The following is a 16,768-nucleotide window of genomic DNA, read 5'->3' as shown; positions in this document are numbered from 1 at the left end:
ATATGTGTACAATATGAAAATGGGTTTTAGAAAAAAAAACGAGTTCAAAATTAAAATCTATGACACCAAAAACAACAGTACTACTGCAAACATGAACAAAAGTTAATGTCATACAGAAATCCATATACGGGTTAAGAAGACTCTAGAAACTGCAAGAGGTAAAAAGTAAACAACTTGATACACATTTCATCAATGACAAAAGGGGCCAACAAGCTTCTATGCACCAAGAAATTCATAAACATATTGAGTTATTGGTATTTAAAGTAATATAATACATAGAAATTCTGTGGCAATGTTATTGCTATTTTCAGGACAAATATTTCTACCATACCACCATACACAAGATCAGACTAAGCATGTAACATTCATTCCTACAAGCTTTCTAAAGTCTCTATGAACAAGAATGAAGTTATCCATTAGAAAACATTAACAGTAGTAACCTCTGAAAAAAAAAATTTTTTTTTTAACCTTGTTTTCCTCTTTCCTACAATATAGCTATTTTTGAATCAGGACAAGCCAAAACATATTTTTAAGATTTTTCATTTTAAGTATTACATACTGAACACTAAGGGACTTCTGCTTGTCAGTGAGAACTGTTGAAGGATTTTAAGCACTGAATTGACATGCCATGGACAAACCCTTGAAGAAACCCTTGGTACCCTGACTTCAAAGGCATTTGAAAATTGCTTCATGCAAATGATTGGATGTCATAAACAAGCTTTTACATACCAATTCTGCATTATTTCGGACAAATTTGGATTCTGAACTGAAGATATAACTACTCAGATTTAAAGTAAGACATCTAAAAATAAAAGCTCTATCAACTCAGGAGTTCCTCCATGACTTAAGCTATCAAGAATAGTTCAGCAAAACGGAAATTTGAACTAAAGGCAGCATGATATAGTAGGTTTGAGGTCATAGACTTGGACCTGATTCCCAGCTCTAACACTGAGTACCTTTCACTAACTCAAGCATTTCATTTCATCTCTAAACTTCAGCTTTCTCATCCATGGAACGAAGGCAACACGTACCCTATAAAACTATCACAACGGTTAATGCTAATGCCTAAGACTTGTAAACAGCAGATGTTCTAATCAGAGCTTTGTTACTATTGCATACTCACTGCTACTCAAACAGCCAATGATTCTATGATTAAAAGCAATAGTATAGGTACGTCCCTGGTGGTCCAGGGGTTAAGACTCCATCTACCAATGCAGGGGGCACAGGTCTGACCCCTGGTCAGGGAACTAAGGTCTCATATGCTCCAACGTGTGGCCAAAAAAAATTTTTAAAATCCGATTGATTTCACTAAGTTTAGCAGATTAGATTAACAGAAATAAAAAGTAACACAACTGGAAAACTAGTCTTTCCTTATCTGTATACTGACTTGTAATACCTAACAAGATAGCCCATTCCTAGGTTTGTTATATAGGTCTAAGCGGACACACTCTCTGCTGACAAGATACTCTTGCAATTTCGAGTCATCTTTCTCTTCGTGGTACAGAGGAGACCCTTACAAATGAAAACTTCCTTTATAAATGTAACTTTCCCTTAAAAACCTTAACTTCTATCTCGTTTTCAGAGCTTCTGAACAGCTCTCAAAAATAATCAGATCAAAATCATCTTTATGCCAAAAACGCATACTCTGTGATAGTGTATTCTGCTCTCCTTCACTGTATAATAAATCACTTAACACTTAGTGCCTTAAAAAGGAAAAATTAAAAAAAGATATCCCATTTCCTTCCCCAAATCAAGATCAGCACTCACACTCTGCCCAGGCTGAGGAAATGGACCAAGGGAAAGAACACAAGAAGAGCAGAAAATATAGAATAAAGATCTGGGCCCAAAACAGGAAATCAGTGCTGCTGCCTTAGCCAGGTAAAGAGATTTCAACAAAAGAAATAAATGTATGAGAAATGTTAGGATTTTTAAAAGACCATTTTCCTTATACACAGGAGATTCAACTAGATCAAAGTTGGAAACATAACTGGTGTTTAATAAAATACCTGTCAATCAATATATACACATTTTACTTCCTATCTAAAGCTTTTTATAAGCAAAACTGGGACACTGGTGTAAAAAAGTTCATTTCAGTTGCTCAGTCGTGACTGACTGCAACTTTTTTTCCCACGAACAGTATGAAAAGGCAAAAAAAGTTCAGGATCAAATATTTTTGTGTACATGTTTCTGAATTAAGAGGTATATTCAATTCCATCACCAGTCCCTGAAAAAGTTATATTCTGTGCCACTTTGACTCAACCATACCTACTTTCAAGCACTGAGAAGAAAGAATCCATCCCATTCACAACAAAGATAACCACTGCATACATAAGAAAAACAAGGAAAAAGCTAGTCAAGTATAAGGAACATTAGAATCTGAGGGCAGGAGCTTTCATCTCTATTGTTCACTGTTGTCTCTATATTGTCTAGAACCATACTCAGCACATAATAGCTGCTCACTAAATACTTGCTGACTGAATGAATAAATTATTCTTTGAAAAAATAATTTTGGGAAACTAAAACAATTTTTTTAAATGTTGATTGTCTTAAGGCTTAGAAGAGTTCTGTTATTTTACATTTTTCCCAATTACCCTTATGGAAGAATACCTCAAAACAAAGAAAAGTGGATTTCTTTCACATCATTAGACTATAATGCTCTGAACCAAAAATAAACAGCATTGAAAAAAACTTTCTATAAAATACTGTTTGAATATATTTTTAATAGCAGTTATTACATCAAAATTCACATTTACAGGATCCAAAGGACTGTCTTAAAAATTCTAAAGTATATGTAATTAGATTTTAACAGTAAGATAGAACATATCCTCATTACAACACAGCCCTTAAACAGTCAAGGATAATACTGAGAATTAAGTACAGTTCTATCAAGAACTAGAAATTAATTCTGTATGCACAGCGTCACTTAAAATGAAGTACCAAGGAAGTATAAGAAGTCTATGGATGTGAATTTCAGTGGCAAACATCATTGACTTCCAAAAAACTGACACCAAAGAAATTTCCAATCAAAACTCAAGAATGGTGCCTTTCATTCAATGTAGAGCTATGATAATTCTATAAAGAGACCCTGAATCCTTAAGTCTTATAATACGCTTTTATGCTGTGACACTAATACAAAACACGTCAACTCTAATGCATAGATTGTGACACATTATGACAAAAAGATAGCCTTTTTCTATCAGAAAATCCTGATTTCTCCAGTGCAATACAGGCTGTTCATTGCTGATCTATTGAAATTCTACATCCTCCAGCCTGAGCGGTATTGTAGGATTCACAAATATTACACTTCATGCCTACTATATGGAACTGAACTGTAGATCTTCCATTGCAATCATTGCAGAGAATCTGAAAAGAGATGAATTCAAATTAAGTAAATTAAACCTTATCGATAGAAAGTGGAACTGTCTGTTCAAAATAATTCCTCAAAACTCATATCAAAGAGGTATCTTCCTGGCAGTCCAGTGGTTAAGATTTCGCCTTCTGATGCAGGGGGTGCAGGTTTGATTCCTGGTCAAGGAACTAAGATCCCACATGCCTCACAGCCAAATAAAACCAAAACATAAAACAGAAGCAATGTTGTAACCAACTCAATAAAGACCTTAAAACTGGTCCACATCAAAAAATCATTTAAAAAAATTATACTGAAGATGTGAAAACATACATATGTAAGTCTAAACATTTCCATAAATAGAATATCTTTTATTTGTTCACTGGAAATACTAAGAGGCTATTAAAGTAGCTCTAAATTTAGAAAATGAAAATGTGGATGTGCACTAAGAAGTCTTATTTTAAAAGTTCCCAAATAGCATAAATAGTACAAAAATTAACATAGGAATAATCAGATCAACACCTATAATTCAAAATAACACACAATTTCATTATTTTTCACTGACACTTAGAAAATTATCTCAGTCAACAATTTTTTACATATTTATAATATTTTTGCTTATTAATATATTAAGTTCCTGGTCTTAGATGCCTCAAGAATGAATTAAAGTCCAAAAGAGTACTTTATAAAGTTGAACTAAGAAAAGCTTTTCGTTCACTTAGGAATTAGTCTCTTCTTATACTGAGATCTTGAAAAATAAAGAAGGGTGTTAACCTGAAAATAAATCAATACATTACTATGTGAGAAAAGCATTAACTTTAGAAAAGCCATACCATAATAAGTAGAAAACATCTAAATTTTCTCTAAATTATAATTTGGAAAGTAACTTTTTCTTTAAAGATTTTTCTTTGGACCATTTTTAAAGCCTCTATTCAATCTGTACAATACTGTTTATGTTTTGGTTTTCTGGCTGTGAGGCATGTGGAATCTTAGTTCCTCAACCAGGGACTGAACCTGCACCCCCTGCACTAGAAGGCAAAGTCTTAACCGCTGGACCGCCAGGAAGTCCTCCTGAGAATTAGTTAAGAATATGATCTAAATGTAGAAGGTACTCACTGCCTAGAGTTAGAGGATTAAAGAATGACTGCTAATGGTTACAGTTTCCTTTTGGGGTGGAGAAAACATTTTAAAATTGATGGTGGTTTTATCTCCAAGAACACACTAAAAAGCACTGAACTGTCCATTTTAAACGGACGAGTTGTATAGTATGTGAATTATATCCCAATAAGGCTGTTACTTTAAAAAGTGATCTAAACAGAATATAGCACGCTATAGCCTCTAGTAAAACGTGACACAATTATCAGTATTACAAAAATGATCTTTCATCAACCTAACAATTATCCACATGAATTATGAAATGCTCGTGTAAATTACACAGAAAATAATTTTTATTTGGCTTTATTAAGGGGTTTTTATCTTTTTGTGTACAAATATCTGAACTGAAGATTTTTGAAAATTTTTATGTCCAAAAATTATTAAAGCACCAGAAAACTATCTACTTTCCAATTCTAATCTGTAAATGAATATGCTATGCTGAGACTAGACAGCAGCACATCTCAACTAATGGAGAAAAGATGATCATTCTCCACAAGACTAAAGGCACAGAAATACTTCTTACATTTTAGACTGCAGGCTAAGACCAAGTTAAAAAGTCTTAGAATAAAAAGCATAATAAACATTAAAAACCAAAAAGCAATCTTCAAAAAAAAATAAACATGTTTGCCTTAAATAAAATTTAAAATAATTAAAACATAATCAAAATAAAATAGCAGACCAATAATTCACCTCTACTCAGTTATTATCAATTGACTCTGTTAAGTAATAAGTAAATAATTTAGAATGAAGCTTTTGCCTGCCATCTAGTGTTGGCAAGTACTGCACAAAGATATTCTTAGATTTTCTTTTTTCCTTTGAGTTCAGAGTAACTAAAATTTAAAGATTATCTGGTTCCTCCCATTAATCATTGCAGTGACATCAATGCTGAAATAGTACTTTTCAGACAGATTTGAGCAAAAGTGCAAAAATAAACATGACTATCAACAAGGAACCTGAAGTTTTTTTAGGCATTGATTCTACTCACATCCACAGTCATGTTCTGATATTCTGAGGGCATAGGAGTCTGTGCTACCTCATCATCCAGTTGTCTCCAGTACCTACTCATATCAAAAGCAGAGTGCATACACAATGGACATCTGTAGCCTCTAGGAGAGATATAAAAGGGTTATTTTCCAAGTATTAAATGGAGAGTGTATCAACCCAGGTATATAAGAACACACATGCTAACTGGTACATAAATCATCTAAGATAAGCATTATTCTATACTTCAAGACCATCTCACAAACCTTTTCAATTAAATCATGTATCATAGGGTATTTTTTAAACCTACTTCTTTTTCCTCAGTTCTATAAAATGGAGAGGAATTTCTGAGCATTCTTTGTAGAATATACATGATATATTTTAAAAACCAATCAAACTGCTTTTTAGCTAACAGCCTCGATTTCTTAATATATTCAAGAAGAGAATGTAGTCTTTAAAAATTATTCAGATCATACTATTTTCTTTCTAAAAATTCTGAAAATGTTCCCTTTTATCTGGCTCTTAAACTACACTTTCTGCTCATCAGTTTGCAGGATCAAAATACACAATTTCTTCTTTTTATCTGCATTTTACTTCAGCATCTTTTCCCCACAAAAAATTAGCATTAGATAAATCTTGGTATGAGTTTTGGATTTTTTTGCAACTCATCATAATGGGTCAATACAACAGCTAATAATTTTGTGCAACATGTCTCAGCATTTTTATTTTTTACAACGCTATGACTGTCTCAGGCAGAGACCAAGCTCCCCAAATAGTAGCCAGAGAGTGAGAGGTATCTGTCTCAAATTGCAGATGAGATATGGCATAACAGAAACATGCCAGAGGACAAAGCCAGAGTCCAGTGTTTCTCTCCCAACGTGCTTTGCCCAATTTAACACTACTCATCTACCCTACCCATCTCAAAGGAAATATCCACCATATCCACATATGGTATAAGTAACTGCGAGGTTTGCCCATTTCCTTCCCCACTTGCCTGCCCAAAAAAAAGAAACAAACAAAAACAGACATCTTACATAACAACTTTTTACAATCCCATCAAACACTCACTCTTTCACCATTTCTTCATAACACGTTCTGAAAGAAAATATAACATTATTTTAATAAAGGAAAAAGTATCTCCACCATTTCCAAACACTTTTGAGGAAAAAAAAGTCACTTTACCTATGTAAAAGATGTCCACATGGCAAGACGTGAGCAACGATACGAGATGTGTGAATGTCCTGTAAAAGCAAATAAAGTTGGTGGTTAATTACATGAACACAATATAAATACCCAGTATTTCAAATTCAAAAGGGGATATTTCCAAAGCAAAAAATATTTTAAGCTCACCTCCAAACATATTGGACAATCCTGCCGGGAAACATTTTCAATACACTGTTTAAAAGCAAAATTAAAATTACCAAAAGCTTAACTAGATGGACATTATATAACCATAGCATTAATAACAAAAACTAACAAAGGAAACAATACCAACTCACTAAATGTAATAATGAACATTAATATGTTCCCTATATGTCAGACAAGAACTGAACAATAAACCCTCACAACTATTTCAGGCTTTGCACATTACCTGAAACAATGAAACTGCCTAATACATCTTAATTATTCAAATTATCTTCATTTTACAGATAAAGAAATAGTAATAGTTCATATTAAAGAGATTTTACTACATGCCATGTCAAGTTCATTGCCTGTATTATCTCAATTAATTCCCACAACACTGAAACATATACAATTATTTACCCCATTTTACAGATGAGGTATTTGAGGCCTGTGCATGCATTCTAGTGGGCTCAGTCATGTCCAAGGCTTTGTGACCCCATGCCCTGTGGCCCGCCAGGCTCCTCTGTCCATAATATTTTCCAGGCAAGAATACCGGAGTAGGTTGCCATTTCCTTCTCCAAGGGATCTTCCTGACCCAGGGATTGGACCCACATCTCCAGCACTGGCAGGCGGGTTCTTCACCACTGCACAACCTGGGAAGTCCTTTTGAGATCTAGAGAAGCTAAATAACTTCCCAAATTACATGCTATCAAGAAATGGAAATATATGTGTGTTCCAAAGGCTGCCCACTGAGCCTGAGTTCTTAACTTGACAAGACAAGGTCTGATTAGGTGTGAAGAGTTAAGAGAAAGCATCAAGCCATAAATGATACCCAGGTTTTTTAGCAAACACCTGAGTAGATGATACCACCACTTACTAACAGACAATAAAAAATAACCGAGAAACAAAACAAAAATACCACAAGAGAAACTGAGTATATAGTTTTCTAAAGACAACACAGCATATCTAAAGGCAACACAGCATAGTTAATCAGCCTAAACGCAAGTCCACAAAACCAAACCCAAAATTTTATCATCTCCTGCAATCTATTAATAAAATACTTAAAGCCAGGACTAAACTCCTTTGGCGTCATCTTCATTCAGCCCCCATTCTCTCTCCCTTATACTTGTCACTCCATTCCTTATTTTCACTATTCACCTCAGTTTCTCTTACTACCTGTATTTCAGGCTAGCTGTTATCTAGTAGGGCTTCCCTTGTGGCTCAGTTGGTAAAGAATCTGCCTCCAATGCAGGAGACCCAGGTTCGATTCCTGGGTCGGGAAGATCCCCTAGAGAAGGAAATGGCAACCCACTCCAGTACTCTTGCCTGGAGAATTCCACAGACAGAGCTGGGTAGGCTAACAGTCCATGGGAACGCAAAGAGCTGGACACAACTGTGTGACTAACTTTCACTTTTTCATTATCTAGTATCTTTTTAAAAACACCCTCATCAGATTCTCCATTCTCTCAATTCTTGGATACAATCAGTACTGTAAGTGATAGTTTATTAGATTTTCTCCTAAATAATGAAAAATAATTTTTAAAGGGCCTAGGATAATGATATAAAATTTCTACATCCAAGTTAAAAATATTTTTATTGGAAAGGGATACTGAATTATCTAGGAATGCTATATTAACAAAAGGTTACACTGCTCTGTATTTCTCCTGTACCATACATTTTAAAAGCTATCCTCAAAACCAGTTGCAATGATAAGAATCCACAGGCTAATTTAGAGGCTGTCTACATTATACTAATAACTGATGTTAAGTGTTCTTACACACTATAGAGAAGAAAAGGGAACTGTAGATCAGATATTCTAAGGTCTGTACTTTAGAACATTTACTTAATACTGCTTAAAAATAAAAAGCAACATGACTATACTCAGTAACATCTGAAAGTTAGCATGCTTTTAAACAAATTAGGATTTTAGCTGTTTTCAAAAATAATACTTTTTAAATCATACAAACTAAAGTACATACCTTGTGCTTCCCTTGGAGATTCATTGCAAGGCATAAGTTACATTTCAAACAGTGGAAAAAATCCTCCTTCGGACCAATCCTAAAAAAATAACGTGAACAACAAAAGATTACATATGCTTTTATTACATATTTACTCATTATAGATAAGTTCAGATTCACTATAAACAAAGTTCAAACCACACTGAAGAATATGAGGTGAATCCCAACCTCCCCAACATCACTCCCCAAATGCAAGCACTACAAACAGAATGGTATCTATCCTTCTGAGTGGTTTTTTTCTTCTATAAAACTGCACACACACACACATATACAGATACATACGCTTTGAGTTTTATTTTTTACACAAATGGATTCTTTCTGTATATCCTGTTTTGCAACTTCTTCACTTAACAGTATTCCTTGAAGAATATTCTATGTAAAAATATATAGAACCACTTTATTCTTCGTCAGTTACATAATATTAAATGGTATGGATATATCTTAATTTTTTAATATTCTTTTATTGATAAAATTTACTATCTTTAGCTAATGTAATGATACAATAAATACCTCTTACAGACATCAGTCAACCTACATATTGATGATTTTTTTACAAAATTCCTAGAAGTGAAACTGTAGGGTCAGAGGGCACTGCATCATCAGTTCTGATACTGCCAAACTGACCTCCAAAGACAGTACTAATTTATACTCCCCCCAATGTGTAACAGCACCCATGTTCCCCACACCCTTGCCAACACTGGTTACCTATATGACAAAAAAAAACATCACTTTAATTTGGATTTCTCAAATGGTGATACACAGAGCATATTTTACTATTTATGAACCATGTGGACTTCTCCTGTGGATTGTCTGTTCACGTGCTCAGTTCATTATTCTAATAGGGTATTTGTCTTTTATAATTTTAAAGAAGCTCTTTAACTCAAGTATATACTTGATTTACAATATTATATTAGTTTCAAATATGTAGCATAGTGATTCAGTATTTTTATACATTATACTCCATTTAAAATTACTGCAAAATAATGGTTACCGTTTCCCCGTGCTGCACCACCAGGGAAGCACACTGCTTCCTTATGGCAACTCACTCCAGTCAGTCCTGTCCGATTCTTTCTGACCCCATGGACTACAGCCCACCAGGCTCCTCTGCCCACAGAATTTTCCAGGCAAAAATACTGCTGGAGTGGGTTGCCATTTCCTACTCCGGGGATCTTCCCAACCCAGAGATCGTTCCCACGTCTCTCACATCTCCTGCACTGGTAAACGGACTCTTTACCACTTAGCACCACCTGGGAGGCCCAATATATTCTAGTTTGTATCTCTTAATCCTTTACCTCTATATCTTGCCCTCTCTACTTCTCTCTCTCTAGTATCCACTAGTTTGTTTTCTATAACTAAGTCTGTTTCTGTTTGTTATATATATTCACTTTTTTTAAAAGATCCCACATACAAGTGATAATATACAGGATTTGTCTCTGTGACTTCCTTCACTAAGCACAATACTCTTTAGGTCCACCCACAATACTGCAAATGGCAGAATGTCATTCTTTCCTATGCTGAGTAATATTCCAGAGTGTGTGAGAGAGAAGACAGTGTGTGTCTATGCACTACATCTTCTTTATTCATCTGTTGGTGAACACTTGCATCGCTTCCATACCTTGGCTACTGTAAGTGATGCTATTATGAACTCTTGAGCAAATGTACCTTTTTGAATTAGTGTTTTCACATTTTTTGGATATGTACACAAGAGTGGGGGGCTTCCCAGGTGACGCAGGAGACACAAGAGACTCAGGTTCAGTCCCTGGGTCAGGAAGATCCTCTGGAGAAGGAAATGGCAACCCATCCTGCCTGGAAAATCCCATGGACAGAGGAGCCTGGCAGGCTACAGTCCATGGGGTTGCAAAGGGTCGAACAAGACTGAGCATGCAAGTGCACACACACACAGAACCCCAAGAATGGAACGACACATGCTACCATATGGTACGTCTACTTTTAGTTTTTTGAGGAACCTAATTTAAAGGAGTTCTTTATATATCCTGACTTTCCTGGTGGCTCAGATGGTAAAGAATCCATGTGCAATGCAGGAGACCAGGGTTTGATCCCTGGGTCAGGAACATCCCCTGGAGAAGTGCATAGCAACCCACTCCAGTATTCTTGCATAGAGAATCCCCTGGACACGGGAGCCTGGTGGGCTACAATCCATGGGGTCACAAAGAGTCAATCACAACTGACAGCAACGCTTTTATATACCCTGGATATTAATCTTTTTCACTTGTATATATTAAAATTACTTTTTTGGTATGTCAACTACCTTTTTTACATCTTTTATCATACATTCACTTTAATTCCTAGGTAATAAAAAGACATGATATTTCAATTTATGGCTTATGCTTCTGCCTTTTTATTTTTTTTTTGATAACTGCTTTACAGAATTTTGTTGTCTTCTGTCAAACCTCAACGTGAATCAGCCATAGGTATACATATATCCCCTCCCTTTTGAACCTCCCTCCCATCTCCTTCCCCATCCTACCCCTCTAGGTTGATACAGAGCCCCTATTTGAGTTTCCTGAGCCACACAGAAAATATCAGTTGGCTGTCTATTTTACATATGGTGATGTGAGTTTCCATGTTACTCTTTCCTTACATCTCACCCTCTCCTCCCCTCTCCCCATGTCCACAAGTCTATTCCCTATGTCTGTTTCTCCACTGTTGCCCTGTAAATTGTTCAGTACCATTTTTCTAGAGTCCATATATATGCATTAGAATATGGTATTTATCTTTCTCTTTCTGACTCACTTCACTCTGTGTAATAGGTTCTAGGTTCATCCACCTCATTAGGGCTCAAGTGCATTCCTTTTATGGCTGAGTAATACTCCATTGTATATATGTACCACAACTTCTTTATCCATTTATCTGTCGATGGACATCTAGGTTGCTCCCATGTTCTAGCTATTGTAAACAGTGCTGCAATGAACAATGGGATACATGTGTCTTTTTCCATTTTGGTTTCCTCAGGGTGTGCCTCTTATTTTGAAAAAAACTTGTGAAACCCATTGGTCATATACATACTCTCCTATATACTTCTAATACTACAGCTTATGATTTTTGTATTTTTCTTTCATCCATTTGAAATCCACTATGCACAGTAAAGGTGGGACAGCTCGTTGTCCCCAGATTCCTCTCAACCTCCTCCTGCACAATATGAGCTGGGCACAGGGCTGTACTGGATAAAAACTACTTCCCACCTTCCCTGGAAGTGTGAACAGAAGGGACAAAGGAAAATTCTCTCTTGTGCCCCTCGGAGAAAAAAGGGTGTACCTTCCCTTCACCTATTTCCCCTTTTCCGCTGACAAGAATATGAGTTCTTTTAAATTGTGTAGACAAGGAAGTATCTTATAGATAGCAGGGCAAAAACAGAAACCTGGGCTCTGTTTAACTACATGGTTCAGACTTTTCCTTGAGAAACATAAATGTCTTTTTTGAGCCACTTGTTATTTAGCATTTCTGTTACAACATGCTAAAACCATATTCTAATGAATGCATAGAATTTTAGTAATCAATTTTTTGTTTCCCGAATGGATAATCAGTTATCTTAGTACCTGTTCTCCTGATCTGAAATGCCATTTTTGCTATAAATTCATATGTTAAATATGTGAATGTGTGTGTGCACACACACACACGCACACACAGTTTCTCCCTTTATTTGTTTGTCTATTCCTATACAAAGAATTTATCATTTAAATTACTCTCCCTTTGTCATGTTTTGGTTATGTGGAAAGGCAGTCCCCTTGTTCTTCCTTTTCAAAATCTGCTCAGCTCTGTATATTTTCTCTTTCAGATGAAATTTACAGTCTGTCCAATTCCACAGGTAAAACCCTGCAGGAGACTCCCACTACTGCCCAAGACAGAATAACAGACAAGAGACGAGATCTACCCTCTTACCTAAAACTACCACCACACAACCCAAACAAAACATATGAAACAAGTTTCACTGAACATCAAGAAATGAAAGATAGCAACCTGCGAGATACAGGAAACAAATTAAGCAAGCCCTAAAACTGCCCTAGTTTATTGCCTAGAGCACTTTCAGGCAGTAGGACAAGTTGGAGGAACAAAAGCAGAGCCAGAAAAGACTTGTTGATCAAGAAGATGAGTGGAGAGTCCAAGGAACCCAAGATTGCTGCAGCTCACAGGACAGAGTATCAAAGAGGACAGAGCTGCACAGGGGAGCCCCTCAAGTATTTAGCAGAATACACATCAGCTCATGCATGTGAACCCCCCAAGGCCATGGCGAGAACCATTCAAGAGAACTAGAAGGAACAGGGTTCAGCACTCAGACACGGTCAGGACCAGTGTTTACTCCCTTTAGCCTGACTGAAAACCTCAGAATTCATGAAGTACTGGGCTGAACACTCAGGAAGGTACTGCCGCAGTGGTGAGGAATAATTACTCCTGGAATAAGCACACCTCCAGATCCATCTAACAAATTATAAAAGCAAGTCCCAGAAGTACCAAACTGTTCAAAGTAACAACCACATCCCAAAATAAAGCTCAAGATTTGCAGGAATATGAAAAGTTCCCAACAAGGTAAAAATCACAATGTCTGGTATCCAACAAGGACCAGTCACTCAAAAGGCAGGAAAACCAACTTAAAAAATAACTGAACAACCAAAATCAATCCAAACTGACACAGAGGTTAGAATTAGCAGAGGACATGAAACAATTATTATTACTACATTTCATATGCTCAAAGAGTTAACACAGATATAAAAATTTAAAAAAGACCCAAGTCAAATTTCTAGACATAAAAACAAGAAAAGGGGGTTTGCTTATGATTGTCACATCTTTTGGTATATTTGTTATCCTTCCTTAAAAACAACTACCTCAAGGGACCTCCCTGGTAGTCCAGTGGTTAAGACTCCAGGCTTCCAACATAAGGGGCATGAGTTCAATCCCTGGTCAGGGAGCTAAGATCTCACATGGCACAGCCAAAAAACAAAACACTACATAAAAACAGAAAGTGATTTAAAATTCTCCAATAGAAACAAAGAGAAAGGACTGACATAGGACACTTGGAGCTCCAACACTGGTAATTCTTAAAAACAGTGGTTTGTTGTATTAGTATACTTTAAAATATATATTTGTTACATATGTGCTTCTGGACACATCATAACACTTTAGGATTTTTAGAAAGAAAAAAATTCCTATATACCAACATGTCAACAGTAGCTTGTCAGTGGATGGCTGGATTGAAGACTATTTTATTTTCATTCTTTCTACTTTCCTGTATTATCCAATTCTTAAGCCTATACTGATTTTATCAAAACTTTTGATAATTTTTTCAACTAATTTTCAAGAAGGAAAAATCTACCCTAATTTTCTACCTTAGCTTCCTATAAGCCACTTCATATAAAAGCATAATTTCTACCCCAAATTTAAAATTTAAATAGCCACACAATTGTTGATCAGCTAGTTAAAATGATGAAGGCATGAAGAAACTTTTTAGGGCAATAGAAAGTTTTTTTTAACCTTGATTTGTGATGATGGTAACACAGTAGATATATTTGTCAAAAGTTACTGAACATTTAAAATTAATGCACCCCTTAAGAGGTAATTCTGAAAGTCCTCTGTCCATGGAATTCTTCAGGCAAGAATAGTCGTGTGGGTAGTAGCCATTCCCTGATGTAATTATACTCCAATAATGTGATTTTTAAAACTATTACTGCTAAGATATATTAGAAATAATTTAAAAAGAACATTTTACATACAGTACCTACAAATTCCACAGTTTTCACAATGATACTGTTTCTTGTCTTTGTCAAACAGATGGCATACACTGCAATAATATTCTCCAAACAACGTGCTACATTCCTCACATGTCTGTTGTGCCTAAAAAACAAAAAGTAACTAAAAATATACAACTTACCAAAACATCTTGAATTACTAATTTAAATGTCCAGATTTCTTCCTAATGTATATGCGGTTTTACATGTTTTCATACAGAGCTAAAGTTGTATTTGCAATATTCTTGATTAAATTTTTAAAACCACCTTAGTACACATTTTAAAAAAATAGAAATATGTAATAAAATCTTACACGCTGAATTTTTTCACAGTTTATGCACTGCACTTCCTTTACTTTAAAGCGATCTAGCTGATGATCTTCATTGTTATCATGACACAATCGGCAAGTATAAAGCTTGTCACAGCAAGGTGCCTAATTCCCAGGTGAGAAAAAAAAAAGGTATAAGAAGCAAGACAAGACAAGTTTGAAATAATGCAAAAAGAAATTTCTTCCCTTCTCCTCCTCCTGGAACAAGGTCAAAGATTACAACCAATGGATCATTTGGTAAGCTGATAACTATACATAACATTTCACTGTTTTCCATCAACATCTAGGTCTCTACCCAGTTGAACACAACCTTGCAGTTCAAACAGAAGAATTATGAAAGATGGCCATCCCTAAACTGAAAAGTTAATCCCACAATACCCTAAACTCATTCTCAACATTAAGTAGCAGGCAGGCAATTTCTACTTAAGACATTCCAGATAAATTCATTTACCAACTTTAATGCTGAAGAATTAAATACTATAATGATTATATTTTAGTCCACTTAAGTTTACCACACATCAACTCTGTGTCTTAAAGTTTGGAGGACACAATAAACGTAAAAGACAGTCCTTGTTTTCAAGACCGGCAAAGACTGCAAGTTGTTCAAGACAAGAAAGTCGACTCTCTCCTTCCAGGACACATGACTGCCCAGCTACACTACTGTTTTCGTGCTGTTACTTGTGGCCAAATGACTTAAGTTCTTAGCAACAGAATATGCACAAAATAAAATCAGTGCCTCTCCTGGGCCTACTAGGCTTGCCTCTTCCCCCAAGCTCCCTTCTCCCTTTCCACCAGATGAAACGTGGACATGGCAGCAACCCAGCTGATGACTATATGCCCTAAAACATGGTTAACAACACAATAGAGAACGTTTGTCCAAGGAGTGGTCATGTGAAACTGCCTCATTACCAAACCAGATCATTCATTCAGCTTGAATTGTGAGGTGAGAAGAAATAAACTTTTTATTCTTTAACTCACATTATTACTGGGTCTTTTTGTTACAGCAACTTAGCTTTACCCTAACTAGTACATCAAAATGCCTCTAGGCCAGTAAGCTAACCTTATATTATACTTTCCAGTACACTGTGAACTTTAAGACCCACTCATTTCTGAAGACTTCCTATGCTATGACTTACCATAACATAGTTCATTCCTTCCGCTTACGTTTTTTGCCTGGCAGGCTTAGGCATACTCAGGCTAAATGAAGCTGGCAAGCTGTAAAACTTATTACTACAGGAGATGAAAGCGTATTCCGAGTCTCCACTCGCTTACCCGCCTACCATTATTTCATCACACACCTGAAAATGATCCTGGGAAAAGCCAGCACAGGCCCGGGGTTGCCTCTGTCTACTTCCAACACCAAAAGACTAAATAAATGAACCCCCTGATAAGGTAACCGATGTGCAAGGCCAGATTTTTGCCAAGCAAGAACTTTGCTTGCAAACTTACAACACAAAGGTAGGACCAGTGGTCGCCTTGACAAAACACGCTCTTTACGGCAAGAAGTCAATCAGAGGTGAAGTTATCCTGACAACAGCTTAGCCCGACAAGAAACTTAAGCCCAAGCTTCACCTCCCGGCCCACTCCACCCCCAGCCCGGCGGAAGCTCTTAAGAGCCCAGTGAAATCGTCACCTTCAGGAGACATCCCCTGTCATAGTGCTCGCAGCCCCGCCGCCTTTGGACTTGCCCGCGGGCGCCATCTTCCCGCTCCGAGGACGCCATCGCCTCCACCTCCCCTCAAACTCCACGACCCCTTCCCCCAGGCCAAAAGCTACACCCAGAGAAGCAGCGCCGCTCTAGCCCGCCCTGTCCCAGGTGCTGCGGCCCCCGGAGCCAAGATGGCGGCAGGGCACG

The 16,768-nt window shown here is 36.5% G+C and overlaps 1 protein-coding gene and 1 non-coding gene across 3 annotated transcripts; one reads left to right on the top strand and one right to left on the bottom strand.

Annotated features, from left to right (window-relative positions):
- Positions 1–2,700: 2,700 nt before the first annotated feature.
- RCHY1 (ring finger and CHY zinc finger domain containing 1) lies at positions 2,701–16,737 on the bottom strand. Of its 2 annotated transcripts, none has more exons than XM_020904121.2 (9): positions 16,547–16,737; positions 14,899–15,018; positions 14,576–14,691; positions 8,806–8,884; positions 6,833–6,877; positions 6,665–6,723; positions 6,551–6,577; positions 5,487–5,607; positions 2,701–3,363 (listed from the first exon to the last, which is right to left on the bottom strand). In XM_020904121.2, exons 1-9 carry the CDS (start codon positions 16,634–16,636, stop codon positions 3,235–3,237), a joined length of 786 nt encoding a protein of 261 aa, XP_020759780.2. In that variant the 5' UTR covers positions 16,637–16,737; the 3' UTR covers positions 2,701–3,234. The 2 variants fall into 2 exon arrangements, with proteins under 2 accessions (XP_020759780.2, XP_020759781.1); XM_020904122.2 differs by lacking the exon at positions 16,547–16,737 and adding an exon at positions 16,050–16,194.
- TRNAW-CCA (transfer RNA tryptophan (anticodon CCA)) lies at positions 8,037–8,108 on the top strand. The gene has a single exon. It is a non-coding gene; the product is annotated as a tRNA-Trp (tRNA).
- Positions 16,738–16,768: the final 31 nt, after the last annotated feature.

Source organism: Odocoileus virginianus, chromosome 29 (assembly GCF_023699985.2).
Source record: "Odocoileus virginianus isolate 20LAN1187 ecotype Illinois chromosome 29, Ovbor_1.2, whole genome shotgun sequence".
Lineage (NCBI taxonomy): Eukaryota > Metazoa > Chordata > Mammalia > Artiodactyla > Cervidae > Odocoileus > Odocoileus virginianus.
Note: the sequence above shows the minus strand (reverse complement) of the source record. Positions and strands in the feature narration are given on the sequence as shown.

Bases quoted from the DNA above. Each gene is read 5' to 3' on its own strand.
- RCHY1 (XM_020904121.2), bottom strand. From the start codon at position 16,636: ATGGCGTCCTCGGAGCGGGAAGATGGCGCCCGCGGGCAAGTCCAAAGG. The intron at 15,019-16,546 runs GTGACGATTTCA...CCTGGGAATTAG, and splicing joins ACAGGGGATGTCTCCTGAAG to GCACCTTGCTGTGACAAGCT. The intron at 6,878-8,805 runs GTATGTACTTTA...GCTTTTAAACAG, and splicing joins ATCTCCAAGGGAAGCACAAG to TGTATTGAAAATGTTTCCCG.